Consider the following 25,381-nt stretch of genomic DNA (forward strand, 5'->3'; position numbering starts at 1 on the left):
TCAATATTTAGTAAGGACCTATTATTTGTCCAAGACTTGGTAATTTCTTTTTTTTAAATTTTTTATTGTTATGTTAATCACCATACATTACATCATTAGTTTTAGATGTAGTGTTCCATGATTCATTGTTTGTGCATAACACCCAGTGCTCCATGCAGAACGTGCCCTCCTTAATACCCATCACCAGGCTAACCCATCCTCCCACCACCCTCCCCTCTAGAACCCTCAGTTTGTTTTTCAGAGTCCATCGTCTCTCATAGTTTGTCTCCCCCTCCAATTTCCCCCCCTTCATTCTTCCCCTCCTGCTATCTTCTTCTTTTTTTTTTTTTCTTAACATATATTGCATTATTTGTTTCAGAGGTACAGATCTGAGATTCAACAAGACTTGGTAATTTCTATAAACACTAAAGAGGAAGAGGAAGACAAGGACCTTGATCACAAGAAGTTTATACTCTATCCCTGGAGGGAGAGGACTCAGATGGGTGATAACCAGTCTTTTCTCCTTCTAACCCAGAGCTTCTTACTATGATTTGAGTTGATGGGGAGGAAGGCTGGGTAGAGCTAGAGATCCAATTAGGCATTCTTGGGGGCTTGGCCTTCTGTCTTCAGAACAGCTAGCTAGTTTTCTTTCCTCTCTCTCTCTTGTTAAAATACAGTTAGGAAGAAAGAAGTATCAGTCATAGGAGCCTCTGGTCAGGTGTGAGATGGCAAATAGGTTTTTGCCCTAGAATTAATCAGTATCTGCTATTCGTGTACTGTAGCTCAGAAGTTGATTTATCTTCCGATCTTAAAATGCTAAGCCTGGTGGGATTTAATAAAAGTTTCTCTCCTGTCACCCGTACCATGAAACAAAAACGAATCCTCAACATACTTATAAGCATGTAATATGAATATCAGAGTCCCTAACAGTGACGCAAATGCTGCCTGCCGGTCACGCAGCTGGTCTTCCCGCAGTGCTCAGCTAAGACCCCCTTGGGCAGCATGCTCACCCTCTCTGCTGTCCACCCCAGGGAAACATGCCCCCCAGGAATCAGATACCTAGCCATAGTATAAAACGAGAGTTTTATTTCAAAATGCAAAATGGTGGTATAATAATAATAATATATTGTAATAATAATAATAATATAAAAAGCATTCCCCGCCTTCCGCCCTAGTGCAAAATGGTAGATGCACTCATATAGCTCAAAGATACGTAATTTTGGACATGTCATCCTGCAATGCTGCACAGCAGCAACACTTAATCCCAAACTCCTTTGGTGGATCCGTGTGGTAGTTCAGTTCTGGAAGTCTGCGGCTTCTCAGATCTAAGTCCAAACAATGTGCACAGCACTCCTGCTCTCTTCCACTTGAGCCCGGCCCTACACGCGCTCTTTCTCGCACTCAGGCTCTCTCTCCACTCCCTCTGCGGGCTCCCAGGGGTCCTAGGAGGCGTGCTGCCGGTTGGAGAGCGCCCGGCTGCAGAGGACGGCCTCCTGCTGCTTGCTCTTCTCCCGCAGGGTCTGGGTCGCGAGGACCTTCCGCTTTCGGGCCACCAGCAGCTCGGCCACCGCTGCCTCCTCGTCCCGCCGGCGGCTGGCGACCGTGAAGGGGCTGCACACAGTCTCCACCAGGCCGATCACCACGCCGAAGAAGGCCAGCACGCCGCCCAGCACGTACAGCTTCACCAGCTTCCGATTGGGCCTCCGGGCCATCAGCTCCTTGGCCAGCGGGATCAGCTCCTGCACCGTTTCCATCTCGGGGGCGGGGGTGACCTGCGGGAGGGGCGGCGCAGGAAAGGGGACCGTTCAGCCACGGAAGGATGGCTCCAGCCTGCCCGAGAGCCCCCTCGCTCGGCCGTCCCGCGGGCAGGGGGGCCCGCCCCGCCGCGCTCTGCCACCCGCCGGGGCTCACCTCCGAGGCGCAGCGCGAGCAGGAGGCAGCTCGAGCCGGGGGCGGCGGCGGCGGCGGCGGCGGCGACGGGCAGTGCGTTCTCCTCCTCCTCCTCCTGGGCAGCCGCGGCTCTTCCAGGTGGAGACTCCGCAGCCGGCACCTTGGACGTGCCCCGGGGCCGCTTATATCTTTCCTCCGAGACCCGCCTCCCGGCCTCCCTTGGCCCGGGGCCAGCGCCGCTAGCGCCAGAGGAACAAGGGGGAAGGAAGGAGGGGGGAGGAGGGGGAAGGAGAGGGAAGGGCGCGGAAGGACCTAGGTGGAGGCGGCCAGGAGCTGTGCACGCCTGGGCCTCGTGAGCTGGGAGTCCCAGGCAGGGGAGACCGCGGCGGGGGTGCGGGGGGGCGGGGTGCGGCTGGGACGCAGGAGGTCCCACGCCGGGTGCGCACACCGGTGAGGACCCGGAGCCTTGGGGGGTATCGCGTACGTTTCCCACGGGACTCTTCCTTAGTGATGTGGGTGGGTGGCACAGCTTTCCTTGTCTGGGGTGGCCCGTGGGGGACCCCTAATGAGGACATCGCGGGGAGGGGGGCGTTCTACCTAACTGGAAAATCTTTAGTTTTTATTCCTAAGGGTTGTCGTCTACCCACAGGTGTGGGGATCAGACGGAAGAAGACAAGGGGAGAGGGATCCTGGTAAGGAGCAGAACCAGGTCTCCAGACTCTGTATGTGCTTCTGTTTCTTTCTGGCCTGACTGGTTTTATTCACAGGTGCTTGCCCTGCCAGGGTCCCTTGATCGATAACTACTTATTGAGGGTGCCCTTTTGCACAGCTGTGTGTGTGATGCGTCTCTGCGCTTGCCCCTGTTTGTATATGTACTTCTGGGTATCATTAAATCCCAGTTATCCCCACTCCTACTTGAGAAGTGCAGCTGGGGGCTACAGGGCAGAGGAGATGGAAGCAGACTGTCGATAAATTTCTTCTGCTTGGTCTGGATTGCAAATACTTCATGCTCTCAGTAATTACTTACCACTTCCCTGGGTTTGGGGTTGCAACATCACTGTGCCATTTCAGCTTATAGAAACAGGGGCAGAAGGTTGAGAATAGAGGGTTTGGGTAAGAGCTAAACAGAGAACTCTTGTGGGGGGGGGGGGGGCGCTGGCCGGCTCAGTTGGAAGAGCATGTGACTCTTGATCTGTGGTCCTAAGTTCAAGCCCCACCTTAGGTGCAGAGATTACTTAAGTAAGACTTAAAAAAAAAAAAAAAAAGCACTCTTGGAAGCAAGGGAGGAGAGAAAGATATATTTTGGCTGGAATTAAACATCATCACCCTGGTGTGGAGGGTGTAATGATTTGGCTTTGGTTATCCATTTACCAGAGTTAGCTAGCAAGAGGGAAAAAGCAGAGGCAAGTGGGCCAAAGGGCTGCCAGCAGTTAAGGGGGAGGAGGAGGAAATCAGACTGTCCAGAAAATTGTAAAGGTCAGTGATACAATCTTGCAACAGCCTCCTGTGGGGAGGGACAGGGAAAGGGGCTGTTTCAAAGATCAAATGTTTGAGTCCTTTCCTGGGGTGGGGGGGCGGTTAGGCAATTTCCCAGACAATTCAATTAAAAAAGACAACCATAACAACTACCCTTTGCCTTGGCTATTAGCATTTAAGGTAGTAAGATTTGTGTGTGCATGCGGATCGGCAAGGTTAGTTAAGCAGCAATGGTAAAATTCTGCCTTTTAGCCTGCTCCCAAGCAGTGAAGGTGACATGGGGTCAAATAAGGGTTATTCCTAGAGGATGGTGAACACTGCTTATTGTTCTTTTAATGTTAGACAGGAAATTTCTGCAACAAGGGACCAAGTTGAGATTAATATCAATCTTGGCATTTTCTTTCTTTTTTTTTTTTTTTAAGATTTTATTTATTTATCTATTTGACACAGAGAGAGAGAATAAGAAGGGGAGAGGCGCGGGGCACCTGGGTGGCTCAGTCTTTGGGCTTCTGCCTTTGGCTCGGGTCGTGAGCCCAGAGTCCTGGGATCGAGGCCCGCAATGGGCTCCCTGCTCAGCGGGGAGTCTGCTTCTCCCTCTCTCTCCCCCCCTGCTTGTGTTCCCTCTCTCGCTGTGTCTCTCTCTCTGTCAAATAAATAAATACAAAAATAAAAAAAAAAGGGGGAGAGGCGCAGTGAGAGAGGGACAAGCAGACTCCCCGCTGAGCAGGGATCCTGAGGGGGGCTCGATTCCAGGACTCTGGGATCATGACCTGAGCCAAAGTCAGACACTTAACCGACTGAGCCACCCAGGTGCCCCAATCTTGGCATTTTCTTGGAATCTTCCTTAAAATTTTAGAGAAGTCTCTAATAACCTGGCAGAAATGATATGTGAGCCACCTCAAGATTTGTGAGTGTGCCAAACACTGTGGCTTCTGGAAGAGTGTATGATGTATACCTTACTATGGGGGCTTTCACCTGGTTCCTTCTCTGAAGGTGAGTCAGCCCAGCTTTGGTTGCAAAACTCCGAAATTGACTCCATCGTAAGCATTTCTGGTATTTCTGTAACTCAAAGACGAAAACCACATGTCTTCCGTGGTCAGCGGACTGCAGTTTATCTGGGGTTCCCCTTTTTTTGTGATTTACTGTGGTAGAGCACATTACTGCCTGGATGAGTTCCCCTCTTTCCATCTTTGATAATCTGACTTTGACCTCCAGACCCCACCAGCTTACTGGCTGGGGCTGGGCAGAAAGAGCAGCAGGTGGTATGGATTGGGTGTGCCAGTGCATTTGGTGTTTCTGGTTTAGGTGGTAGCTGGAGCTGAGTAGGAGATGGTGGGAATAGAAGGCTGAGGAATCCACGATCAACTTATGTTTAGGAATTTCTGGTAGCTCCTCTGTGTAGGTGGGGAAAGAGAACCCAACTTCTAGGGTAGAGGGTTAGGTAGGGCTTGGGAAACTAAGCATGTGATTCAACAGTGCTGATGTCACTTTAGAGATGGAAAGCCTTATGTTACATCATACAGGCCAGACCAGCTGTGTGGTGATCAACCATTTCAGTGTGTCTAGGGCTGAGGGGTTTCCCTGAGTGCAGGACTTGCAGGGCTGAAACTGGGACAGCTCTGGGCTAATTGGGATAGTTGGTCAGCCTACCCTTGAGTCCATCCTAACATTTAATTGTGCCATTTCTGGGAAGGTAGGAAAGGCCAGTTTAAAATTTATTTTGCTTTCCAAATCCCTTTCTCCCAAACATTAAAATTAAAACAAACACCCAGAGCCATCTGCAGAGGAAACAATCACAAAGGGGCAGCAGGTGGTCCTAGGGGTGAGTGCAGAAGAGAGATAGAGCTGTCCCCACAACTGTGCCTTAGGGATTGAAGGAACAGGGGACAGAGGCCTTTTGGATGAATGGTTGTATATGAGCCTCAATTATTAGTAGTAGTATTTTGTTACCAGCTCCTTGCCACCTACCAAAGTCACTGCCCACCCCTGGTATTATAGGAGGCTGAAGGGACAGGATCATCCATCATAGGAGATAGGATAAAATCATTTGTAAATCTTAAACTCCATTTTTTTTCTAGTCCTTGAGTTACTTTCATTTCATGTACACTAGTTTTGGAGAGGTTTCTTATCTCTCGAATATCAGTGGATGATTTTTATTTATTTTTATTTATTTTTATTTTTAAAGATTTTATTTATTTATTTGACAGAGAGAGACACAGCGAGAGGGGGAACACAAGCAGGGGGAGTGGGAGAGGGAGAAGCAGGCTTCCCGCGGAGCGGGGAGCCCAACTCGGGGCTCGATCCCAGGACCCTGGGACCATGACCTGATCTGAAGGCAGATGCTTAGCCAACTGAGCCACCCAGGCGCCCCAGTGGATGATACTTAAATCTACATGTCTAATCTTTGTCTTCCTCTGGTTTTGTAGACTAGAGTTCTAGAGTCTAGACATTTCTGTGTGGATCTTCTGCTTTTATGACAAGCTTAACACACTTTAAGACTCCCCATATTCTCTGTACTCTGACAAACTAAGTCACCTTCTCAGTATCCTTATTGTTAGCAGAGGCATCCCCATCTTACCTATTCTCTGGAGAAACACTGTGGCATTTTCTTAGAGAGGCCTTTCCTGACCATTCTATCTTACCATTCCCTACCCAATGCCCAGCTTTATTTTTCTTCATAGCACTAGCACCTGACTTTATATTGATGTAACTGTTGCTTTGCTTTTGTGTTATCTTCCATGCTCATTGGAGGTGGATAAGCTTCATGAGGGCTGGGACTGTATTTTGTTTTTCACTGTGTTCCCAGAGCCTCCTATGATCCTTCGCATATGGTAGGTCCTTAATAGGTAGCTATGGGATTAATGAATGTCTTCCCCATTGCACTGGCAGGGGAGGAATTATGTTTATTAAGTTTGCGTGCAGTTAGATGTTTAGTGGATGCTCAAAGAAGCATTCAGGGTTTTTTTTTCTTTCTTTCTTTTTTTTTTTTTTTTTAAGTAGGCTCTGTGTCTAGCATGGGACTTGAACGCACAACCCCGAGATCAAGAGTTGCATGCTGTACCAGCTGAGCCAGCCAGAAGTCCCATTTTTTTTGGTTTTTGACAGTTTTCTTTTCTCTTTTGTTGTTGTTCTTTTTTTTTGTTTTTAAAGATTTTTATTTATTTATTTGACCAGAGAGATACAGCAAGAGAGGGAACACAAGCAGGGGGTGTGGGAGAGGGAGAAGCAGGCTGCCCGCTGAGCAGGGAGCCCGATGTGGGGCTCTATCCCAGGACCCTGGGATCATGACCCAAGCCGAAGGCAGACGCTTAACGACTGAGCCACCCAGGCGCCCCCCCCCTTTTTTTTTTGCCTTTAGTCCTTCCCTCTGTAATTTATCTCAAACACTACCACCAAATAAATCTTCCTAAAATTAAATTTTTATTCTTAATTGCCTGCTTAAAACCTGGATCATTTCTTTTTTTTTTTTTTAAGATTTTATTTATTTATTTGAGAAAGAAAGAGTGAGAGAGAGAGCCCAAGAGGGGGTAGGGTCAGAGGGAGAAGCAGACTCCCTCTGCTGAGCAGGGAGCCTGATGTGGGACTCGACCTGAGCCAAAGGCAGTCGCTTAACCAACTGAGCCACCCAGGCACCCCTGGATCATTTCTTATTGCCTACAAGGACTCCTGGATTCTGCATATTGGGTTTATTTGATTGATGTTCTTGGAATCTGAGACTTCTATGATCTGCTCTTCTGCTCTTCCCTACTCATCTAACTTTATATTCCATTCTTCTCCAACAAGAACCCTTTGCTCCACAGATGGGTTTCTCATGGCCCGAGAAACAGTCCATTCTCATTGTGGCTGCCTCATCTTGGCTCGTAATCTTCTTCCTACCTGAAATGCTGTTCTCTTTCTACTCTGTCTCCTTTCTTCAGTTCATGTGCTCCAAGAAGCCAGCAGCACACCCTGATCTCTCCTTTCTGTGAATTTCAGCCGCCTTTGTGGCTCACCGTGCACCGGTTGGCGCTGCGTTGTGTACTGTTTCATACAGCTCTCTCATTGTTCCCTGTGGGCTTGCCCGGTCTCTGTGGAAGACCAGATCTTTGTACCTTTCATGGTGCTAACGTATAATAGGGGCTTAATCAATACTAGTTACATTGACCTGAAAGTCAGTATTGAGATTAGAGATTGCAAAATGATCAGACTCTCTTGGGAGGTTATTTTAGGCACAGTGGCTTGTCCTTGGCACAGAGCCTTGGGGATAAGATTGCCTAAGACCTGGCAGCTTGGCTTAGTTCCTTCCACTCTGGCTTCCTCACCTTTCACTTGTACTCCCAGCTTAGTGTCTGACATTGCAGTGATTGGCTTACTCTAGGGCACTCCTCCAGCCAGCTCCTGGGACCCAGGGCCTTGACAAATCCACACTGGTGAACAGACCCCTTGTAGACAGTTCGCTCATGACTTCTGGCCAAGCAGAACCACTATCTGCTGGACCATGCAGGATGTGCTGGGAGCAGCAACACCCTACTGCCCACATGCCACTTCTGAATTGTACTAATCTACTCTGTAAGTTTGAATCAGCATGGAATTTTCCCCAAGCTCAAATGCCAGCTAGACTTAAGAGTATAGGGCTCTGGGGTCAAACAGACTTGGGTTCGTTCAAGACCTGGCTCCTCTTACCAGCGTCTGACCTTGGACAAGTGACTTAACTTCTCCCGTCTCGTTTCCTCGTCTGTAAAGTGAGGGTGATGATCACACCTAATAAATGAGGTGTGGTGAAGCCTGAATGAGCTGGAGCACTGGCAAGGGCTTAGCAGTCTGGCACGAATAAAAGCAATCATTACATGTTATTGATTCAGTCATTATTCTGTTGTTTTTGCCCCCTGCTCAGGTTAGTAATTCCTGTGGTCCTTTATCCCGGCCCAGGTCATTCACATCCCCTAGGTGACATATAGGCAGTGATAAGGTCCAAAAATGTTTATTGAAGCTGGCCGGGTATCTGATACTGTGTTAGGTATTGTTATGGAAAGCAGAGTACAGCACTGTTTTCACCCTCATGAGGCTCATAGTCAAGTAGAGGACTCAGACATTAAATAAGTTATTACAATATACTGGGATAAGCACAATAATAGAAATATACACAGGTAAACAAATAGAATAGAATGAGAAATAGATTTTTTAAGGGTATTTATTTATTTATTTATTTATTAAAAGATTTTATTTTTATTTATTTGACAGAGAGACAACCAGAGAGGGAACACAGCAGGGGGAGCAGGAGAGGGAGAAGCAGGCCTCCCGCAGAGCGGGGAGCCCGATGCGGGGCTCGATCCCAGGACCCTGGGATCATGACCTGAGCTGAAGGCAGACGCTCAACGATTGAGCCACCCAGGTGACCCTAGAATGAGAAATATATTGACTGATTCAGTTTGGGGAGGAGATGGTCAAGGAAGGCCTAAGAGTGGATGATGCCTGAGCAGCCGAGGGTATTAAAGGATGGATGATGTTTACCTGGTGACTCTGGGAGGGAGTGGGGGTTCAGGGTTAGGGGAGGCCTGGAGTGAGAGAGGGCTGCATATAAAAAGGATGGGTTGCATGAGAATACGTTGCATGTTCCAAGAGAAGTTAGGCAAGATTGGCCTCAGAGCACAAAGGATGGGTTTTAGGAAATGGCAGGAAATGAGGGGGAAGTAGTAGGCAGGAGCCATAATGAACAATTACCTAAATGATTGCCAACATATATGATGTCTAGGAACTATTGACCACTCCCCTGTTCTAGAAAGACATTGTCCTTGGCTTCCATGTCATCGTATTCTAATTTTCCTCCTGTTCTATTCTGGACACTCCTTAGTTTTTTTTTTTTTTTTTTCCCCTCACTTCTGCCTTTTTAAAAAAAAATTTTTTTTTAAGGAGACTCCATGCCCAGCATGGAGCCCAATGCAGGGCTTGAACTCATGACCCTGAGATCAAGACCTGAGCTGAGATCAAGAGTTGGGCACTTAACTGAGCCACCCAGGTTCCTCACCCTTTTGCCTTTTATATGACCTCTGAATATCAGCAGTTCTCAGGACTCAGTCCTGGAACCTCTTTTTAAACTTTACATACTCTCTTTAGGTGATTTAATTTACTTGCGAGGCTTCCGTTATGCCTCTGTGCAGATGATGTACACATCTGAGCCCTAGACCTCTGTATCTTCCTGCCCAGGCTATGTCTTAACTTGAATATCTTGCAGCTATCTAACTTTCCGCATCTGAAGCCAAAGTCAATATTTCCACCCCTAAAATTTGCACCACCATCTTGCTTCATCTAGGCTTCACCATCTATCTGGGAGTCCAGGTCCTAAGCCTGGGAGCCATCCTTTTCTCCTCTCTCTCTGTCACCTCTCATATACAATCATCAAGACTTGTCATTCTGTCTCTTAAATATCTCTTGACTTTATTTGCTTTCTATCCCCCTTACCACCCTCCTAGTCTAAGCCCTCATCATCTCACCTGGACTATTGCTATGGTCTCACAACTGGTCTCTCTGCCTTGGGTTTTGACCTAGCCAATCCAATTAATCCAATCCTATCCAATGTAAACTTAAGAAAAAAAAAAAAGAAAAAGAAAAAAAGCAAACCTTATCATGTCACTCTTCTCTTTAAAACCCTTCAATGGATCCCCATGTTGCCCTTTGGATCGTGGCCTGGATTCTTAGCATGGTGTATAAGTTCCCCCATGATCTTGTCCTTGTCTGTTTTTCCAGTTTCATTGTATGTCCCTCAACCCTTGTTCTCTAGGTGCCAGCCACACTGTTAGGTTCTTTCACAACTTCAGATCCTTCCTTGTGTTGTCCTCTCCACCTGGAACACTTTCATCATTTCCCTTGATCTTATGAACTCATACTCATCCTTCAAGTGTCAGTACCCTCTCGCTGCCTCAGGGAGGCCTTCCTTGGTGCTTAGGTGCTGCACGGTCCCACAGCCATTTTACTTTCCCTTTCATGACTCTTGTGTGTCTGCGTTGCCAGACTGTAAGCTCTGTGAGGGCGGAGACTATCTCTGTCTTGTTCAGTGTTCTCAGAGCTAGCACAATGCATCATCTATTGACTTATTTAATCATAGCTATCAATTTGCCTTATATTGAATTGGTTATCCTCTAGGCAGTGGCAAAAATTGATGAATCTCAGGCAACAGAACAGTTCAATAAGGTTGGTGTTTTAAGTAGATCACTATTGGCATAGTGAAGAATGCGTGAGTGGAGCAAGACTAGAGGCAATAAGTAGGATGTTGTCAGAGCAATTAAGGGGGTGAGGGACCGGGCTAAGACAGAAGTAATGGGGAGAGAGGGAGACAGATTTGAGTGATGCATTGTAGGTAAAACTGGAAGGCTTAGTGCAATAGAAGAGAAAAGGAGTCAGAGATGACTCCCAGGTTTGGAGAAAGAAGAAGGAACACATTTGGGGAGGAAGAGAATGAGTTCCATTTTGGATATATTGAGTTTGGGCTGTTTATTATGAGACATGCAGGCAAAGGTGGTCATTAAGCAGTTGTATATGAATCAGGAATCTGGAGCTCTGGAGAGAGATTGGGTTGCCAGTTGCAGATTTGAGAGATTTCAGTGAGTTGGGGGTGGCTGAGATCTTGGGAATGGGGGAGATAACCCATGAGGGAATAGAGAGAGGAGAGAAAGGATGGAAATATGGGGACCGAGGAAATACTGATGCTTGCATAAGGCTGGTGGTGAAGCAGAGCAATAGGTCTTATTTCCTAAATCAGCTTGCAGAGAGTTCGGTTCTAAGAGTATTAATCACAAAATCCGATTCTCTTCCTTCACATCCAGAATCTAGGCCAGGAGCCCTCTTGGAATAAAGAACTCATTTCTAATGTAGTGGGCAGAATTTTAAGATGGCCTCTGATGTACAAGCCCTATAAAGCCCCCAGGGTTTGTGAATATGATGGGATAGTCACTCCCATGATTAGGTTATATTATATGGACAGCTGATTTAATAGAATTAAACATTCAGTTCATCAGTCACTTGAACCACATTTCAAGCACTCAACAGCCACAAGTAGTTACTGACTACCATTTTGGACAGTTCAGGCACAGAACATTTCCATTGTTGCAGCAAGTTTTATAAGAGAGCACTGGGTCTCAATCCATGGAACTGTAGGAAACATCTGGGAAGTGGTTCTCAATTCTGGCTATAGATGCTGCCTGAATTCTTTGTTCCTCTTCATAACTAAAACTGTTCATTAACAGTTTCCTATAATCACTGTATCCATTTCTTCATCAACCATTCACTCTTTTGCCCACGTCCATCTGGTTTCCATTACCACCACCCCAACCAAAAGCTAATGGGATGTTTATTGAATGAACTGGATTTTATCATTCAACAGATAATAACTCTTTCTTCCTTCTAGAAACACCTTTTCTCTTTGCTTCAGGGACACTGCACTCTCCTGTCGAAGAACAGGAAAACACTGTACCCTCCTGTTCTTCATTGTACCACCTTAGTTTCTTCTTCCCAGATTTCCTTCGTTACATCTTTCTTTTCTATCAGTCAGGGATTCTCAACCTTGAACACACATTCGAATCACTGGGGAGCTTTTAAAGTTTCTGAACACTAGGCTAGATCAATTAAATCAGAAATCTCTCCAAGTAGGACCCAAAGATCACTAATGTTTAAAGCTCTAAAGGTGATTCTATTGTGCAGCCAAGGTAGTGAATTACTGTTCTTAATGTTGGGGGTATTCTAGGGTCTTACCATGATTCCTCTTCTTCAGCTATATTATTTCCCTAGGTCAATGGTTCTCAGTCCTGGCTCCACTTTAGAATCATCCTGGGAGCTTTTAAAAGCCATCATTGCCGGGGAGTTCCCTAAGATGGATCAATTCTAAATTCCTGGCGGTGATTTCTAAGATCTCCTGGGGCTGGAGTAAGGCTTTATTTATTTTTTTATTTTATTTATTTCTTTAAAGATTTTATTTATTTATTTGATAGAGAGAAACAAAGTGAGAGAAGGAACACAAGCAGGGGGAGTGGGAGAGGGAGAAGCAGGCTTCCCGTTGAGCAGGGAGCCCGATGTGGGGCTCGTTCCCAGGACCCCGGGATCATGACCTGAACGGAAGGCAGACGCTTAATGACTGAGCCACCCAGGCGCCCCTGGAGTAAGACTTCAGAGGTCCTAAGCCCTGAAAAGATTTGAGTTTTCCACCCTGCCCATGTAAATCAAAATAACAATATTAAATCTTCAAATATATATAGGGAGAATGTACAGCCTTCTAATTTTGCCTAAGGTGTTTACTTCTATATCTTAAAAAATATTATATATAAAAGTTTTCCCCCCCAAAATTTTGGTACCTCTACTTTGCTGGCACCTTAAATACATGTTTAGCCTGCCTTAGGAAGTCCAGCCCCAAATCTCATCCCAAGGTCACCTCCTTGGGGAGACTTCTCTTATCCATCCTTTTTTCAATTTTCAAATAAAATTTATTTGATAGAGAGAGAGAGAGAGAGAGAGAGCACAAGCAGGGGGAGTGGCAGAGGGAGAGGGAGAAGCAGGCTCCCTGCTGAGCAGGGAGTCTGATATAGGGCTGGATCCCAGGACCCTGGGATTATGACCTGAGCTGAAGGCAGCCACTAAACCGACTGAACCACCCAGGTGCCCTTTATCCATCCTTTCTAAAGTGGCACTTCTAACATCCTGAGATCCCCATCTATTATATCATCCCATTACAAACATTTCATAAAAAGTGTTGAAATTTGTAATTTTTAGATTTTTGGTTTACTTGTTCATTGTATGTGTCCTCCATGAAGGTAGGGTCTTGTCTTTTTTGCTTGCTGCTATCTTTTGTGTTCTCATCTAGCACAATGCCTGGTACAAAATAAGTGTTCAAATAAATATTTCCAGAATGAATGAATGCACACTGATGTATGGCAAATAGTAGTGAGTAGATGAATCCCAAGGCAGATAGGCCACCTTGGGTTGCTACCGTGTAAAAGACCGTCTTCACGGGGTGGGAAGGGAGAAGTGAGTTCATGAAGGGAGGTCCTTGGTTCCAGCAACCTGGTCAAGGCTTAGAGCATCAGATGCATGCCATAATGTTGATGGATGTCAGCTAGAATTTATTTTTAGGGTGTAATTTCTCTGTGTCACCTCCAAATTTTCAGTAAAATTTCTTAAACTCAACAGCTATGTGTTTTGTTCTTTGGGGAATGGAGGGAGGACTATGTGTTCGTGTTTGGGGTCAAAACAGGCTGTAGAGATGCTTAAAAGAGAGCTAAGAGTGTTTGAAGACAAACAGCAACTAGAATGAATTTGTATTATCTGCTAGCATCTCCCTAGAGTTGTCAGCATTATGGTTATTTGGATAGTAGACAAAAGGGTGATTATGGTTATTTGGATAGTAGACCTCAGGTGATTTGAGGTCACTCTGGTTACATAATTAATAAATTATTTGGTAATTCTGTGTTCAGTGTCTGTCCCATGAGACTGTAGTCTCCCTCTGGACAGTGATTCTGTCTGACTTGTTTACTCCTGGTCACTGGGTGCCTGGCTGGATGGGTGCTCAGTAAATGTTGGTTTTGCAGATGAATGGTTCTGGATATTTTTGTGTTTCTGGGTCAAAAGTCAGAAGGGTCTGCTGACATGTGATGAGGAGGACTGGAAGAAAAGCCCAGGCTCTGAGAATGAGGACCAGGTAAAAGCTGGGGGTGGAGGGGTGTTCTCTACGGACTGGTTTGTTGGGAGGATTCAGATCCAAGCTCAGGCCCCCAGGGTGGGTGGAGGCATAACAGGACACTGTTGATACCTAGTCAGTGGACTTAGAGAAACAAGTATTCTGAGCCCCCGTTGAGTTGTGGGAAGGGGTTTCTTAATGTCTTAGGGTTGATGCTCATTGGCCCAGGGTTGGGATGGGCCTAAAATAACCATTGGGACACATTATCTTAGGCGGCACAAGGACAGGTGGGGACTGACAGACCTTTGGCTGCACGTGTTCCCTGATTCTCTGAGAGTGACAAAGAACCCTTAAACATGTTGAGGAGCTCTTGTGTCCTAAGACCCTCTCCATTTGTGGCCTCCTCTCCCCTGGCCCCACTCGATCCCTTCTATCACCTCTGCAGTTTCTAAAAGCTGGGTCTTGTATGCTTTGAGTGCCTAGGTCCATGGCCTGACCACAGAAGTATTTCAGTTCCCCAAACCAAAAATACTGCCATTTTGATTTCTGGCCTTTCTGTCCCCAAGGACCAGCCATGGTGGATGGAATAGGAAGCCTAACCATGGGAGCCTGTTGATCAGTGGATTGAATTTTCATCATGAATTTTCCCAGGTTCCAGTTCTTAGGAGAAAAAATATTGATTTTTCTGGATGATTTTCTCTGTATGTTGTCTTGACAGAGAGTTATGCAGTAATATTCATGGCATCATATTTTTCAACACTTTTTATTAGGTTTTCCCTTGCCCCATGGATCCATACTAATAAATCAATATTTTTTTTTTCAGTTCCAAACACCACAGTTTATTACACAGAAAGTAATGACTCTCAATATGAAAATGAGGGCATTGAAGGAATCCACTGTGACAATATCTCATTTATGGATAAAAGTGGCTTCAAAGGGAGTCTCTGGAAAATGTCCAGCAAGAGGGTTGGACACGGACTGCATTTCACAGTGCGGTCCCATGTGACTGAAGTCAGCACAGGGGGAGGGAGAAACAAAGGAGTAAAATTTCCAAACTACTTCTAATTAAGAACAATTTAACTTGTTCCAGTTGCTAAGCAGGCATATTTAAAATGTAAATAAAATAAGTAAAAAGCGGTGTACCTTGGAAGACCAAGGAAATTACGAAGGATGTTAATTTTGAAGTTATCATGTTAAGAAAACATGATGGAATCAGGCAGATAATTGAAAAGTTTCTTGCTAATTGTCAACATGTCTTCATCCCCAAATGGTCTAAGAGGACACGAATGGCTAAGTATTTTGTTCTAGACAAACATCTTTACAAAACGTGCTATAACGTCCCCACAGAGGCCCCTCAACTGGACTCACGTCCCCCAGAGCCAGACCGCCGGGGCTCCGGGGCTGCACAGACGCTCGGGGCCCCCGGGCAGCAGCCACCACTGCCGGGAACTAGCGGTCCCTTCTGGTCACTTGACATCCATGGCTGGTCTGCTCTGTAGGCTCTCCTGCGCGGGACGCGCCACCAAGGAGTCCGGTCTGGTCAACTTGAGCCTTCTGCCAGTTTTACCGCAAAACACACTCTCAAATTCCTTTTTAAGAGAATCTCCATGTCTTTCCTGAATGTACTTCAGGAACGCAGTGGTCCACTGCAGGGTGGTCGCCTTCTCTGTCTCCGCATTGCAGAACGGGACTAAAAGATTCAACTCATCACAGCAAATGCGGATTCTGCACCTTCTATCTCTTTCCATGCGGTTGTGCCTCTCCCTACGCTGCGACCTTCCTCCCTGGGGCCCGCTCTGGGTCTGCTCCCCAGGTTTGCCTGCGAGGACTCCGCGGGCGGCCAAGCGCCCTGTGTGGACGTCGAGCCTTCGCCCACGTTCTGAATCTCTCCAAGGGCTCTTCGTTCTACATTTGTGTCCAGCTGACGTATTCTACTCCGATTCCTCTTATTTATGGCTTGCTTACATAGCGCTTCTTCTCCTACTTTAATCCAAACCTGCTCAGGCAAAGCTTTGTTTCTACTGCCCAAAGTCTGTTTAGTGGATTCAATTTCCTGCTGGTAACAGAAAGAAAATGCTCTAGGCAATCCAGTGTCCTGATGCTTGGCAGCTTCGAGTATAGAACGTGGGTTACCGGAACCCTGCGTCTGTGAGAGGCTCGAACCCCCCGCAGCAGAGCAAGCATCGGCTGTGAACAGAGGGCATGTAAATTGTAAAGCGGTGGCGGCCGCTGCGGTTTTATTTTTCACCAATGTCGTGCATTTGTTTTGTTGCTGATGTAGAGGGACGTTCATGAATTCGGAAGGATGTCGGATAAGAGTTACCAAACTGTTGAGCGCCACGCCGGGCTCTGGGGTCTCGGGGCCGCGCGGGACGGGCGGCGGCTCGGCAGGGATGCTGTTGAAGCGGTCCTCCAGGCGGACGCGCACGGCCCACTTGGCCCGCGCCTCGGGCGCGCCCTCCGCGTTCTCCTTGCCGCCGCCGTCGGGCGCCTTGGGCCGCGGCGCGCGGGGACAGGGGCCGTCGGCGCCCGGCGTCTTCTCGGCGGGGGCGATGGCAGGGGCGCCCGCCTCGCTCAGCAGCATCATGCGCAGCTCCTGCAAGTCGACGTGGCCCAGGCAGGGCGCTGCGCCCGCGAAGCCGCCGTCGGCTAGCGCGGGCGGGCACAGCACCGGGTACACGGGCGCCGCGCCCCCCGCCGCCGCCGCCGCCGCGCCCCCCGCCGCAGCGAAGCCGCCCGCCGCCGCCGCCGCCTCCATGCGCGAGTAGAGGATGTGCTGCAGCTGCGTATACTCCACCTCCGTCATCTCCACCAGGCTCAGGTCGGTGGTCGTGAAGCTCAGCCCCGCCTCGCCCGGCGCCGCGTCCGCGCCCTCGGGGGCCGCCGGCCCGCCCGCCTACGGCGGCTCCCGCGGCCCGGGGCCCGACAGGCCGGAGCCAATGGCGGGGCGCGCGCGGCGGGGCCGGCGGGCACCGGGCCGGCGCGGCCTAGCCCGACGACGTTGGGGGCGGGAAACCGCTGCTAAATCAGTATTTGTTTATTGAGCACGTACTATGTGCAGACACTGGGCTGTACACTCATCAGGGGATAAAAAGAGTGGCTAAGGGTAGTTCCTGTTCTCCAGGAATTTACAATCTGGGTTTGGGGACAAATCAGAAAATAACTAAAAGTTGAATAACCATAAATATGTAAATTTGACATAGAAGGGATTTATAAACAGAACAGAACTGACTGGTACTTGAATTGTATAAGGTCTGCTGCTGGAATTTGGGAAGAATTTATAGAGAATAGCAGAGAAGTCATCACTGATCCAGGAACCTGATCTGAGTCTTGGATTTAGAATTTATCCAAGTACACAAGAGGTGGAGGCATCAGTGTAGACGGACAGAGCTGGATGAATTGAGCCTAAGTGTGGTCAAGGGAACGGAATGGCTGGATCAGAGCACTGTGTGAAGGGGGGCTGTGTGTGATAAGGTCAAATGTGCAGCTTTTTAAGCAGGACCCTGAGAGCCTAGCCTGGCTGTGGACTTGGGATTTTAATCTGGAGATGATGGAAAGCGTACAGGTCAAAGTGCATACCAAATCCAACTCAACAAATGAAGCACTAGGCCAATGCTAACAGGATAAAATGTACCTTGGAAGAAGTGCAAAGGCATGCATGTGCATCTGTGTGTGTATATTTGTGTGTATGTGTATACACCTCTTAAGAAGAGCACAAATTCGAGATGGAGGACAGCCTGTTTTAATAGTATTTGACTTGAAACAGATAGAGGTGTTAATGTTATCTATAAGCTTAATATAGGTCCTTGGTTTGATCTGGCTGGGAAAAGCCTCTTGTACTTCAGGCTTCAGCAGCCGGAGTAGAGTCTCCAGAACCAAAGTTGTACTGGCATGCTATTTTCTTTCCCCAAGTCCTTGAAGAGGACTACTTTGATAAGATGGCCAATATTCATAGAGGAGCTTCCTGAGTTCTCTCCTGTGGGAGAGTCTTATTCTCATGTGCTATTTCCCTTCAGGTTTCTCTAGGACTCAGAGCCAACTTGACTCTCTCAGATCCTGCACATCATGCAGTTTACTGAGCCGCCTGAGGTGACACATTCAGACCTTGTCTGGGAGAAAAAGTATCGATGTACAACCAGCTGAGCAAGCATTTGTCTGGGATGAAACGATGTTCTGAGACGTGGAACTTCTAGAGCTAAAACAAGGAGAATCCTGGAAAACTACAATGGTTGGTCACCCTACAACATACCAGAACCTTCTTGAAGATTCACCCCCACACCCGGTGGTTTTCTCTTAGAAACTGGAGCAACATGTCTGTCTCATAGATATTTATCCTCTAGGTACAACTTGCAGAGATTTCATGTTCTATGTTTCTAAGATTTTCCAAGGGGGCAAGCTTGTGATGCTTTAGGTTTTGCAAATCTAAAATATTCACCAAGGCCATTTTTCCTATCCGTTTCCTTGAGGTGTCCTAGTCTACAAAATGTCCCATGTGACTTTTCCTTTTTGTGAAGAACAGATTCCCTTAATCTTGGGAGGACCAGATATTGTAATGGAAAGAGTATGGATTTTTGAAAGCTTAAAGATCTTCTGGTGGATTCTGGTTTTACCATATACTCATTGTGGTAGACAGTGCTATGTGTTCACCAGGTTCTACTGCGTTTTCCTCTTCTGGGCACATAGGAAGATCACTTAGGTGCTCTCTGAACAGTTCTGGCCAATAGGTTGTAAGTCGAATGACTGTGTCACTTTATAGCTGAAGCATGGAATATGAGAGAGCTTCTCCATGCTCCCCTATCCTTGCTTTCATGACCATGAGGGCCACGTGTCCTTCTTTGGTGTGGCTACAAGATGGCAGAAGTCACTGAGTGACTGTACAACAGAGGATTTCTCCCCTTACCATTGTCTCCCATCTTATTTTGTGTGAGCAACAAATGAATGTTGTGTTAAAGCTGCTGAGATTTTGTGGTTGGTTTATTACCACAGCATAACCTGACTAAAACACTAGTTCTGTGTCTTCCTCCCCTTGGGTTACCCCAATAAAAAATACCATGGATTGGGTGGCTTAAGCAACAGACATTTATTTCTCATAGTTCTAGGGGGCTAGAAGGCCAAGATCAATGTGCTGGTGAGAGCTGGCTTCCTGGCTTCAGACAGGTGGCTCCTTGTTCTCTCTGAAGGCAGAGCCCTGGTGTCTTCCTCTTCTTTTTTTTTTTTTTTTTTTTTAAGATTTTATTTATTTGACAGAGAGAGACACAGCGAGAGAGGGAACACAAGCACGGGGAGTGGCAGAGGGAGAAGCAGGCTCCCCGCAGAGCAGGGAGCCCGATGCGGGGCTCGATCCCAGGACCCTGGGATCATGACCTGAGCCGAAGGCAGACGCTTAACGACTGAGCCACCCAGGCGCCCCTCTTCCTCTTCTTTTAAGGGCACTAATCCCATTATGAGGATTTCACCCGCATGACCTCATCTAAACCTAATTACCTTCCCCTTCTTAAGAAATATTGCTTCTTAAGAAACATTGGTATCCCCCAATACCATCACATTGGGGTTAGGGTTTCAACATATGAATCTGGGGGGGATATATTCAGTCCCTAACACCTTATAAGCTTGTCAAGCATCCTAATAATGCTGAGGCTATAAAAAAGGGAAATAATATCTCCTTCAAAGACCATCTTATAGGGCTGTTAGATGCTGTAGATGTGGTGTTTAGAATGGTTCCTCATGCATACCGAGAGCAGAAAAATATTTTGTTCCCTTCTGTTCTTTTAGGAATATGCACAGGTGTTTCTTTCTGGAGTAATACTTAACCAAAAGGATAAATACAACCTCTCATGTCCAGGGAAGCATACACAGAGTCCCCAGGTGATGCAGGTAGGCCTATCTCTGTACTGTTGTTTGGCTCTTGGTCTTTCACCTGGAGTGGTCTTTGATCAAGGGACCCATGCCCAGAACATGCCACCATGATGTCAGACATTGGACACCAGGACTCCCCTCTGTTCACTTTTTTTTTTTAAGATTTTATTTATTTATTTGTCAGAGAGCACAAGCAGGGGGAGCGGCAGGCAGAGCAGGCAGAGGGAGAAGCAGGCTCCCTGCTGAGCAAGGAGCCCGGGACTCCATCCCAGGACCCTGGGATCATGACCTGAGCCGAAGGCAGGTCACGACTGAGCCACCCAGGCGTCCCCCCACTGTTCAATACTAAGCATCATATTTTAGGAAAATTGTTGACAGGTGGGGGAATTTCTAGAGGAAGGGGAGCAGGTTAGGAAAAGCCTGGAATCCATGGGGATGGGTGAACAACCTACTACAAGTAAGGTTGTCAGATTTAGCAAATAAAAATATGAGAAGCCCAGTAAAATTAGAATTTCAGATAAACAGTGGATCCCATTTTAGTATACAAGTTGCGTCATGCAATCTTTGGGGTCTCCTTATACTAACAAGGTATCCCTTGTTTATCTGAGATTCACATTGAACTGGGATCCCTGTAATTTATCTTGTAGTGCTAGCTACAAGGATTGTTGAGGACAGCGCACCCACATCAGATAGAGATGCAACATCATACTTAGGAACACAAATGTGTATTTATACTTGGCTACTGGGAGCTGCTGGGTATGTAGATTTCTGAGTGAGCAAAGGGGAAGTTCAGAATTAGGTGTGTTATTCTGGGGGAGCTGCATGCGAGAGGCAAATTTGGGTGAGGGTGGGAATTTTGGTTATCCTCGCTTCCTCCTTCCCCTCAAAATATAGATAGATGAGAACTGACTCTTTCTTTTGATTTGCCCTAAGACCTACAAGCAGGAACATAAGGTACTGATAGTTACTTAGTACTTTTTCTGCCCTCCCTCTCTTTTGGTCTGTCCTTCCTTACACAGTTATTAGTACATACATTTATTGAGGAACTATGCTAAGGGCTTTCTTGACAGAAGAAATCTAATAGCCCCAAGAAGCAGTATTTCTTTCTTTTTTAGAAGATTTTATTTATTTATCTGACAGAACGAGAGAGCAGGAGAGCACTAGCAGTGGAACGGGCAGAGGGAGAGGGAGAAGAAGGCCCCTTGCCGAGCAGGGAGCCCGATGTGGGGCTCGATTCCAAGACCCTGGGATCATGACCTGAGCCGAAGGCAGTCGCTTAACCAACTGAGCCACCCAGGCGCCCCGAAGCAATATTTCTTAAGAAGGGGAACTATCAGGGCGCCTGGGTGGCTCAGTTGGTTAAGCGACTGCCTTCGGCTCAGGTCATGATCCCAGGGTCTTGGAATCGAGCCCCACATCGGGCTCCCTGCTCCACGGGGAGCCTGCTTCTCCCTCTCCCATTCCCCCTGCTTGTGTTCCCTCTCTCACTGTGTCTCTCTCTCTCTGTCAAATAAATAAAATAAAATCTTTAAAAAAAAAAAAGAAGGGGAAACTATCTTACAAAATCAACAATGATTTAGACAACTTTAAGTGAACTCCCGGGCGGTCTGTGGGTATAGTGGAAGGGGTTCAGGGCACAGGAGGGAGCAAACAGAGGATGGATTAATAACTTGTAGAGGAACAAAAATTACCATCCTTACCCCAGCACTTTTAAGTTTATGTTTACTGATTATTCTAGTAAAATATGCTCCTTATGGAAGACGAGGGCATGCAGAGGAATAGAAAGAGACAGGAAATGTTAGTGTGTTGGATATTTTCTCCCTGTCTTCTCTCTGAGTATTAGTTTTCTTTACAGTGAAGTAGATTTTATGTACATTTATTTTCTAATTCCCCCCACCCCCTCACTTAACAGTATCCCATAAACATGTCCCTCTTTATTGGTATTAAATCTCTTACCAATATTTTAGGTCAGTTTTGACTCATGTTTTCAGGGGAAGGAATGATATTGGATAAAGACTCATCACCCTCGTCTGCTAGGATATGGACCAGATATTTTTTTTTTTTTAAGATTTTATTTATTTGAGAGAGAGAGAATGAGTGAGAGAGAGCACGCACATGAGAGAGGGGAGGGTCAGAGGGAGAAGCAGACTCCCTGCTCATCAGGGAGCCCGATGCGGGACTCGATCCCAGGACTCCAGGATCATGACCTGAGCCGAAGGCAGTTGCTTAACCAACTGAGCCACCCAGGCGTCCCTGGACCAGATATTGATCAGTGTAAGCAAGTCCCCAGGAAAAGTAGGTGCCTTTTATCTAGAGCCCTCAGACTTGCCGGGCAAGTTAAGAACAAGACTTCCGTCCAGATTCACTTAGACTCCTATCTTTATCAGGTGCTGGACTCTGGTTTTACTAAATCTTGATGGCCATAAAATAATAAGTGTGTTTTGCTTATGCCCGTTCCTCTGCCCTCTGTCCTCTGTTTGTAAACACCCCCCAACCCCCTACCCTCTGTCCTTCCCTGTCCAGGGAGTGCTGGGCATCGCCCTGCTCTTGGGAGCTTAGCTTTGTTGGCCCCCAGAGTGTCCCCTCATCCCTTCTGGTCCAGGTCATGGCTCCTGAAGAGTTTGCAGCCCCTAAGGAATAGAGTGGAATGCACAAAGCATTCTCGGGTTGGGACGTGGAGCCTCCATGGATGGATTGCTGCGCGGTAAGTGAGCTATGAAATGTCTGGATGGGAGTGATATTTGTGTTTTGATAAGAACAACTGCAGGTTCTGCTGATCATAGTTCTTGACACCTGCATGTGATACACACGTAGGTACAGACACCCCTTATGGAGGACACGCCTAGCTGGGCCAGAAGTTTGCATTGTTTCCTTTAAATCCTTACAAGGATCCATGAGGTGGATGGCTAATATCTCCATTGGAGGCAAGTAGCTTTGGTTGTCCAAAGGCACGCAGCTGGTGGGTATAGAACCAAGACCTTCACCTTCACCACTCTCACTCTGAGGTCCAGGCTTTAATTGCTGTCCATCTCAGAGAACAGAACATTCTGGAGCTGGAGGGGGCTTCAGAGGAGATTCAAAAACCTTGAATGTCCCAGCTGCTCTGTAAGCCAGTTAAATTTTTGAGTGGGGCCTGGCTTAAGTCATACGATTTTGTAAGTTCTGCAAGTAATTCTGAGAGGCAGCCTGGATTAAGAACCAGTAAAATCCAACACCTTTATTTATAAATGATGAAAATGCGACCCAGCGAGGGGCTTGCCCTAGTTTATACTTTTATTGAGTAGCAGAGCTGGAGCTAGGTCTAGGATTTCCAAGGCGTTCAAGTCCATACATGGACCCTATGTGGCCACAAGCACTGCACAGAGGTGCTGATTAAAAACCTTGAGGTGGGGTTGATTCCAGACATGAAGCCAGATACACCCATACTCCCTTCCCCCTCAAACCACAAGGTGCTCATTTCCCCAGACTCCGTCAACAAACGCCAATTTGAACATTTAGGTATTTAGTTTGTAGTTCTACTGGCCCTTTCAGGGATCATATTTAGAGTTATAAGGTCCTGTTTGGCAGCCCTCTGCTAGCTCGGGTAGCAAATCTGGTGCAAATGCCCATGTCCCTTGCAGCCATTCCTCCGTGTCTTCCCCATGCCTCTGGCCTGCCATGTGGATGCATGGTGCCACCTTCAGGCATATTTCTCTCTCCTCTCAGGCTGGGCCATGGCCACATGGCCCAGTTTCACAGGGCATCTCTGGGACCAAAGGTCTCAGAGGTTGCACTTAGGTCTTGAGAACCGAATTCCCCGAGGGCGGAGATAGAGGTGGTCGGGAGTGGAGGAGGGTGCATGATCATGAGCTGGCTTGTCTGCTGGAGGAAGGTCAGGAATCTGGGAGGGCAGTTAGAAATGCCAGCATATTCTTCCCTCTTCTCTGGGAAGCCAGCCAACAATGGGCCAACCATGGGCCAGTGTTCTCCTCCAGCAAGCTGCAGGCTACGCTGGGCGGCACCCCTCAGGAGGGAGGGGGTGGGGCATTTGGGGGTGTACTGTGGGAAGGAGAACAGAAGGAGCTGAGGCTCCTGAGGTGACCCGGGAGCCTGACCTCGGGAGGGGATTCCCCCTTCCTGTGGTGAGGCGGAAGGTTGTGTCATCTTGTCATAGATGCTTTGTTTCATCTTGCTAGGTCACTGTGATGTTTGTCCGGCTGCCTTCTCTTTCCATTCCTTATAAGGTGTTCACATCCTCAGTCAGAGCAGCTCCCTGTCAGCGTGGTGGGGGAAGCCCTGCTGGTAGGTGCCTGAGCCTCTGAGGTGGGGGATTTGGAGGCCAGCCCCTTCCCCATCTCTGCCCACACAAGAGAGGCTGTCAATTTGGGAAAAACAAACAAGAAGGCACATAATGGTGTCTGTTCTGGGTGTTCCTACAGCATCATTGTCTCCCCAGGAGTCCCCAGCTGACATCAGTCCTCCAAGAGTTGGAACAAGAGCCCAAAGAGGCCTTTACAGGGATTGGGCCTTGATTAGGTTTGGGGAACATGAAGTTCAGAGTCTGGTAGATTCTGGTCAAAGATTAACGAAAGGAAGGAAAGGGACTTGAGGCAACGTTAGAAACTAAGTGATGGTTAAAAATATGAGTGCTGGAGCAAACTGGTCTGGGTTCAAATGACCCCTAACTGGATCCAAGTTACCAAAAATGTGCCTAATTTTCTTCAGCTGCAAAGTAAGAATAATTAAATGTCTATACCCCCAGAGATGTAGTGAGTATTGATTGAGTTAATACATATAAAGGTTTAGAACGGGTCGGGGGGGAGAGAGAAGGGCACGGAATGGAGTCACCCCAGGACAGGCAGGCCAGGCTCCTGTTCTGTCTGAGGCTGGGTTCCCGTCTGTGCTCAGTAACACAACAGACTCACTTTTTCCCTCTGGTTTTCGGAGAGGAGCACGGAAGAGGGCCCGGTGTCTGGGCTGTTGAGCTGTTGTGCAGGTACGGAGGGCCACGCCAGCTTGAGTCAGGTGGCGAATCCCCAGGGATGTTCCTGGAGCCTACCCTGTCCCACAGACGAGGACTCAGACGTGACTCACCGTATGCAGGTGGTGCTTGGGCCTGAGTCACCTGGTGCCCCTTCCTCTAACACCTGCGATTCAGCGTGCGCAGGCTGGACCTGGCTCTCTCATCCTCCTTAAACTCTTCTCTCCGTTCCTCTCTCCTTCCCTCCTTCCCTTGTTCTTTATCCCTTGATCTCCCATTGAGCAGATCTTGGCTGATCTCCCCGACAGATGGATAATGGAGACGGGAGCTTCTTAGGCCACCCCCACACCCTGTCAGACATTGCCAGGAATGACTGAGAAGCACACAGCATGCTGCCTGCCATGCGTGGTGACATTGCTGTAATCTGAGGGTAGGTGCCTCCAAAAGACCCCTCTCTCTGCCGCTGACTGCTGCAGGAATTTCCACTCTCAGCTGTCCGTTCTGGTGACCGGACTCCCAGACTGTCCCCTCTGAGAATGCAAGTACACCCACAGTGCATGGGGACTCCTGAAACTCTAGCC

At 47.6% G+C, this 25,381-nt stretch overlaps 2 protein-coding genes and 1 pseudogene across 26 annotated transcripts in view; 1 reads left to right on the forward strand and 2 right to left on the reverse strand.

Moving 5' to 3' along the window:
- Positions 1–1,043: 1,043 nt before the first annotated feature.
- On the reverse strand, positions 1,044–2,048 carry G0S2 (G0/G1 switch 2). The gene is made up of 2 exons (XM_036114195.2): positions 1,891–2,048; positions 1,044–1,751 (listed from the first exon to the last, which is right to left on the reverse strand). The coding sequence occupies exon 2, from the start codon at positions 1,731–1,733 to the stop codon at positions 1,422–1,424; it is 312 nt and encodes a 103-aa protein (XP_035970088.1). The 5' UTR covers positions 1,734–1,751; positions 1,891–2,048; the 3' UTR covers positions 1,044–1,421.
- Positions 2,049–2,265: 217 nt separating this feature from the next.
- Positions 2,266–25,381, forward strand: part of LAMB3 (laminin subunit beta 3) — a 67,349-nt gene continuing 44,233 nt past the window's right edge. For 9 of the 25 annotated variants that reach the window (XM_078078161.1, XM_078078185.1, XM_078078168.1 and 6 more), the window contains exons 1-7: positions 16,723–16,805; positions 18,001–18,324; positions 19,757–19,858; positions 22,443–22,544; positions 22,655–22,764; positions 24,016–24,121; positions 25,086–25,230. The gene's annotated coding sequence lies outside the window, so the exon portion shown is untranslated. The other 16 variants (XM_078078162.1, XM_078078163.1, XM_078078166.1 and 13 more) reach the window with 16 other exon arrangements.
- Positions 15,168–18,605, reverse strand: LOC118549652 (transcription factor-like 5 protein pseudogene; annotated as a pseudogene).

This window comes from Halichoerus grypus, chromosome 7 (assembly GCF_964656455.1).
Source record: "Halichoerus grypus chromosome 7, mHalGry1.hap1.1, whole genome shotgun sequence".
NCBI lineage: Eukaryota > Metazoa > Chordata > Mammalia > Carnivora > Phocidae > Halichoerus > Halichoerus grypus.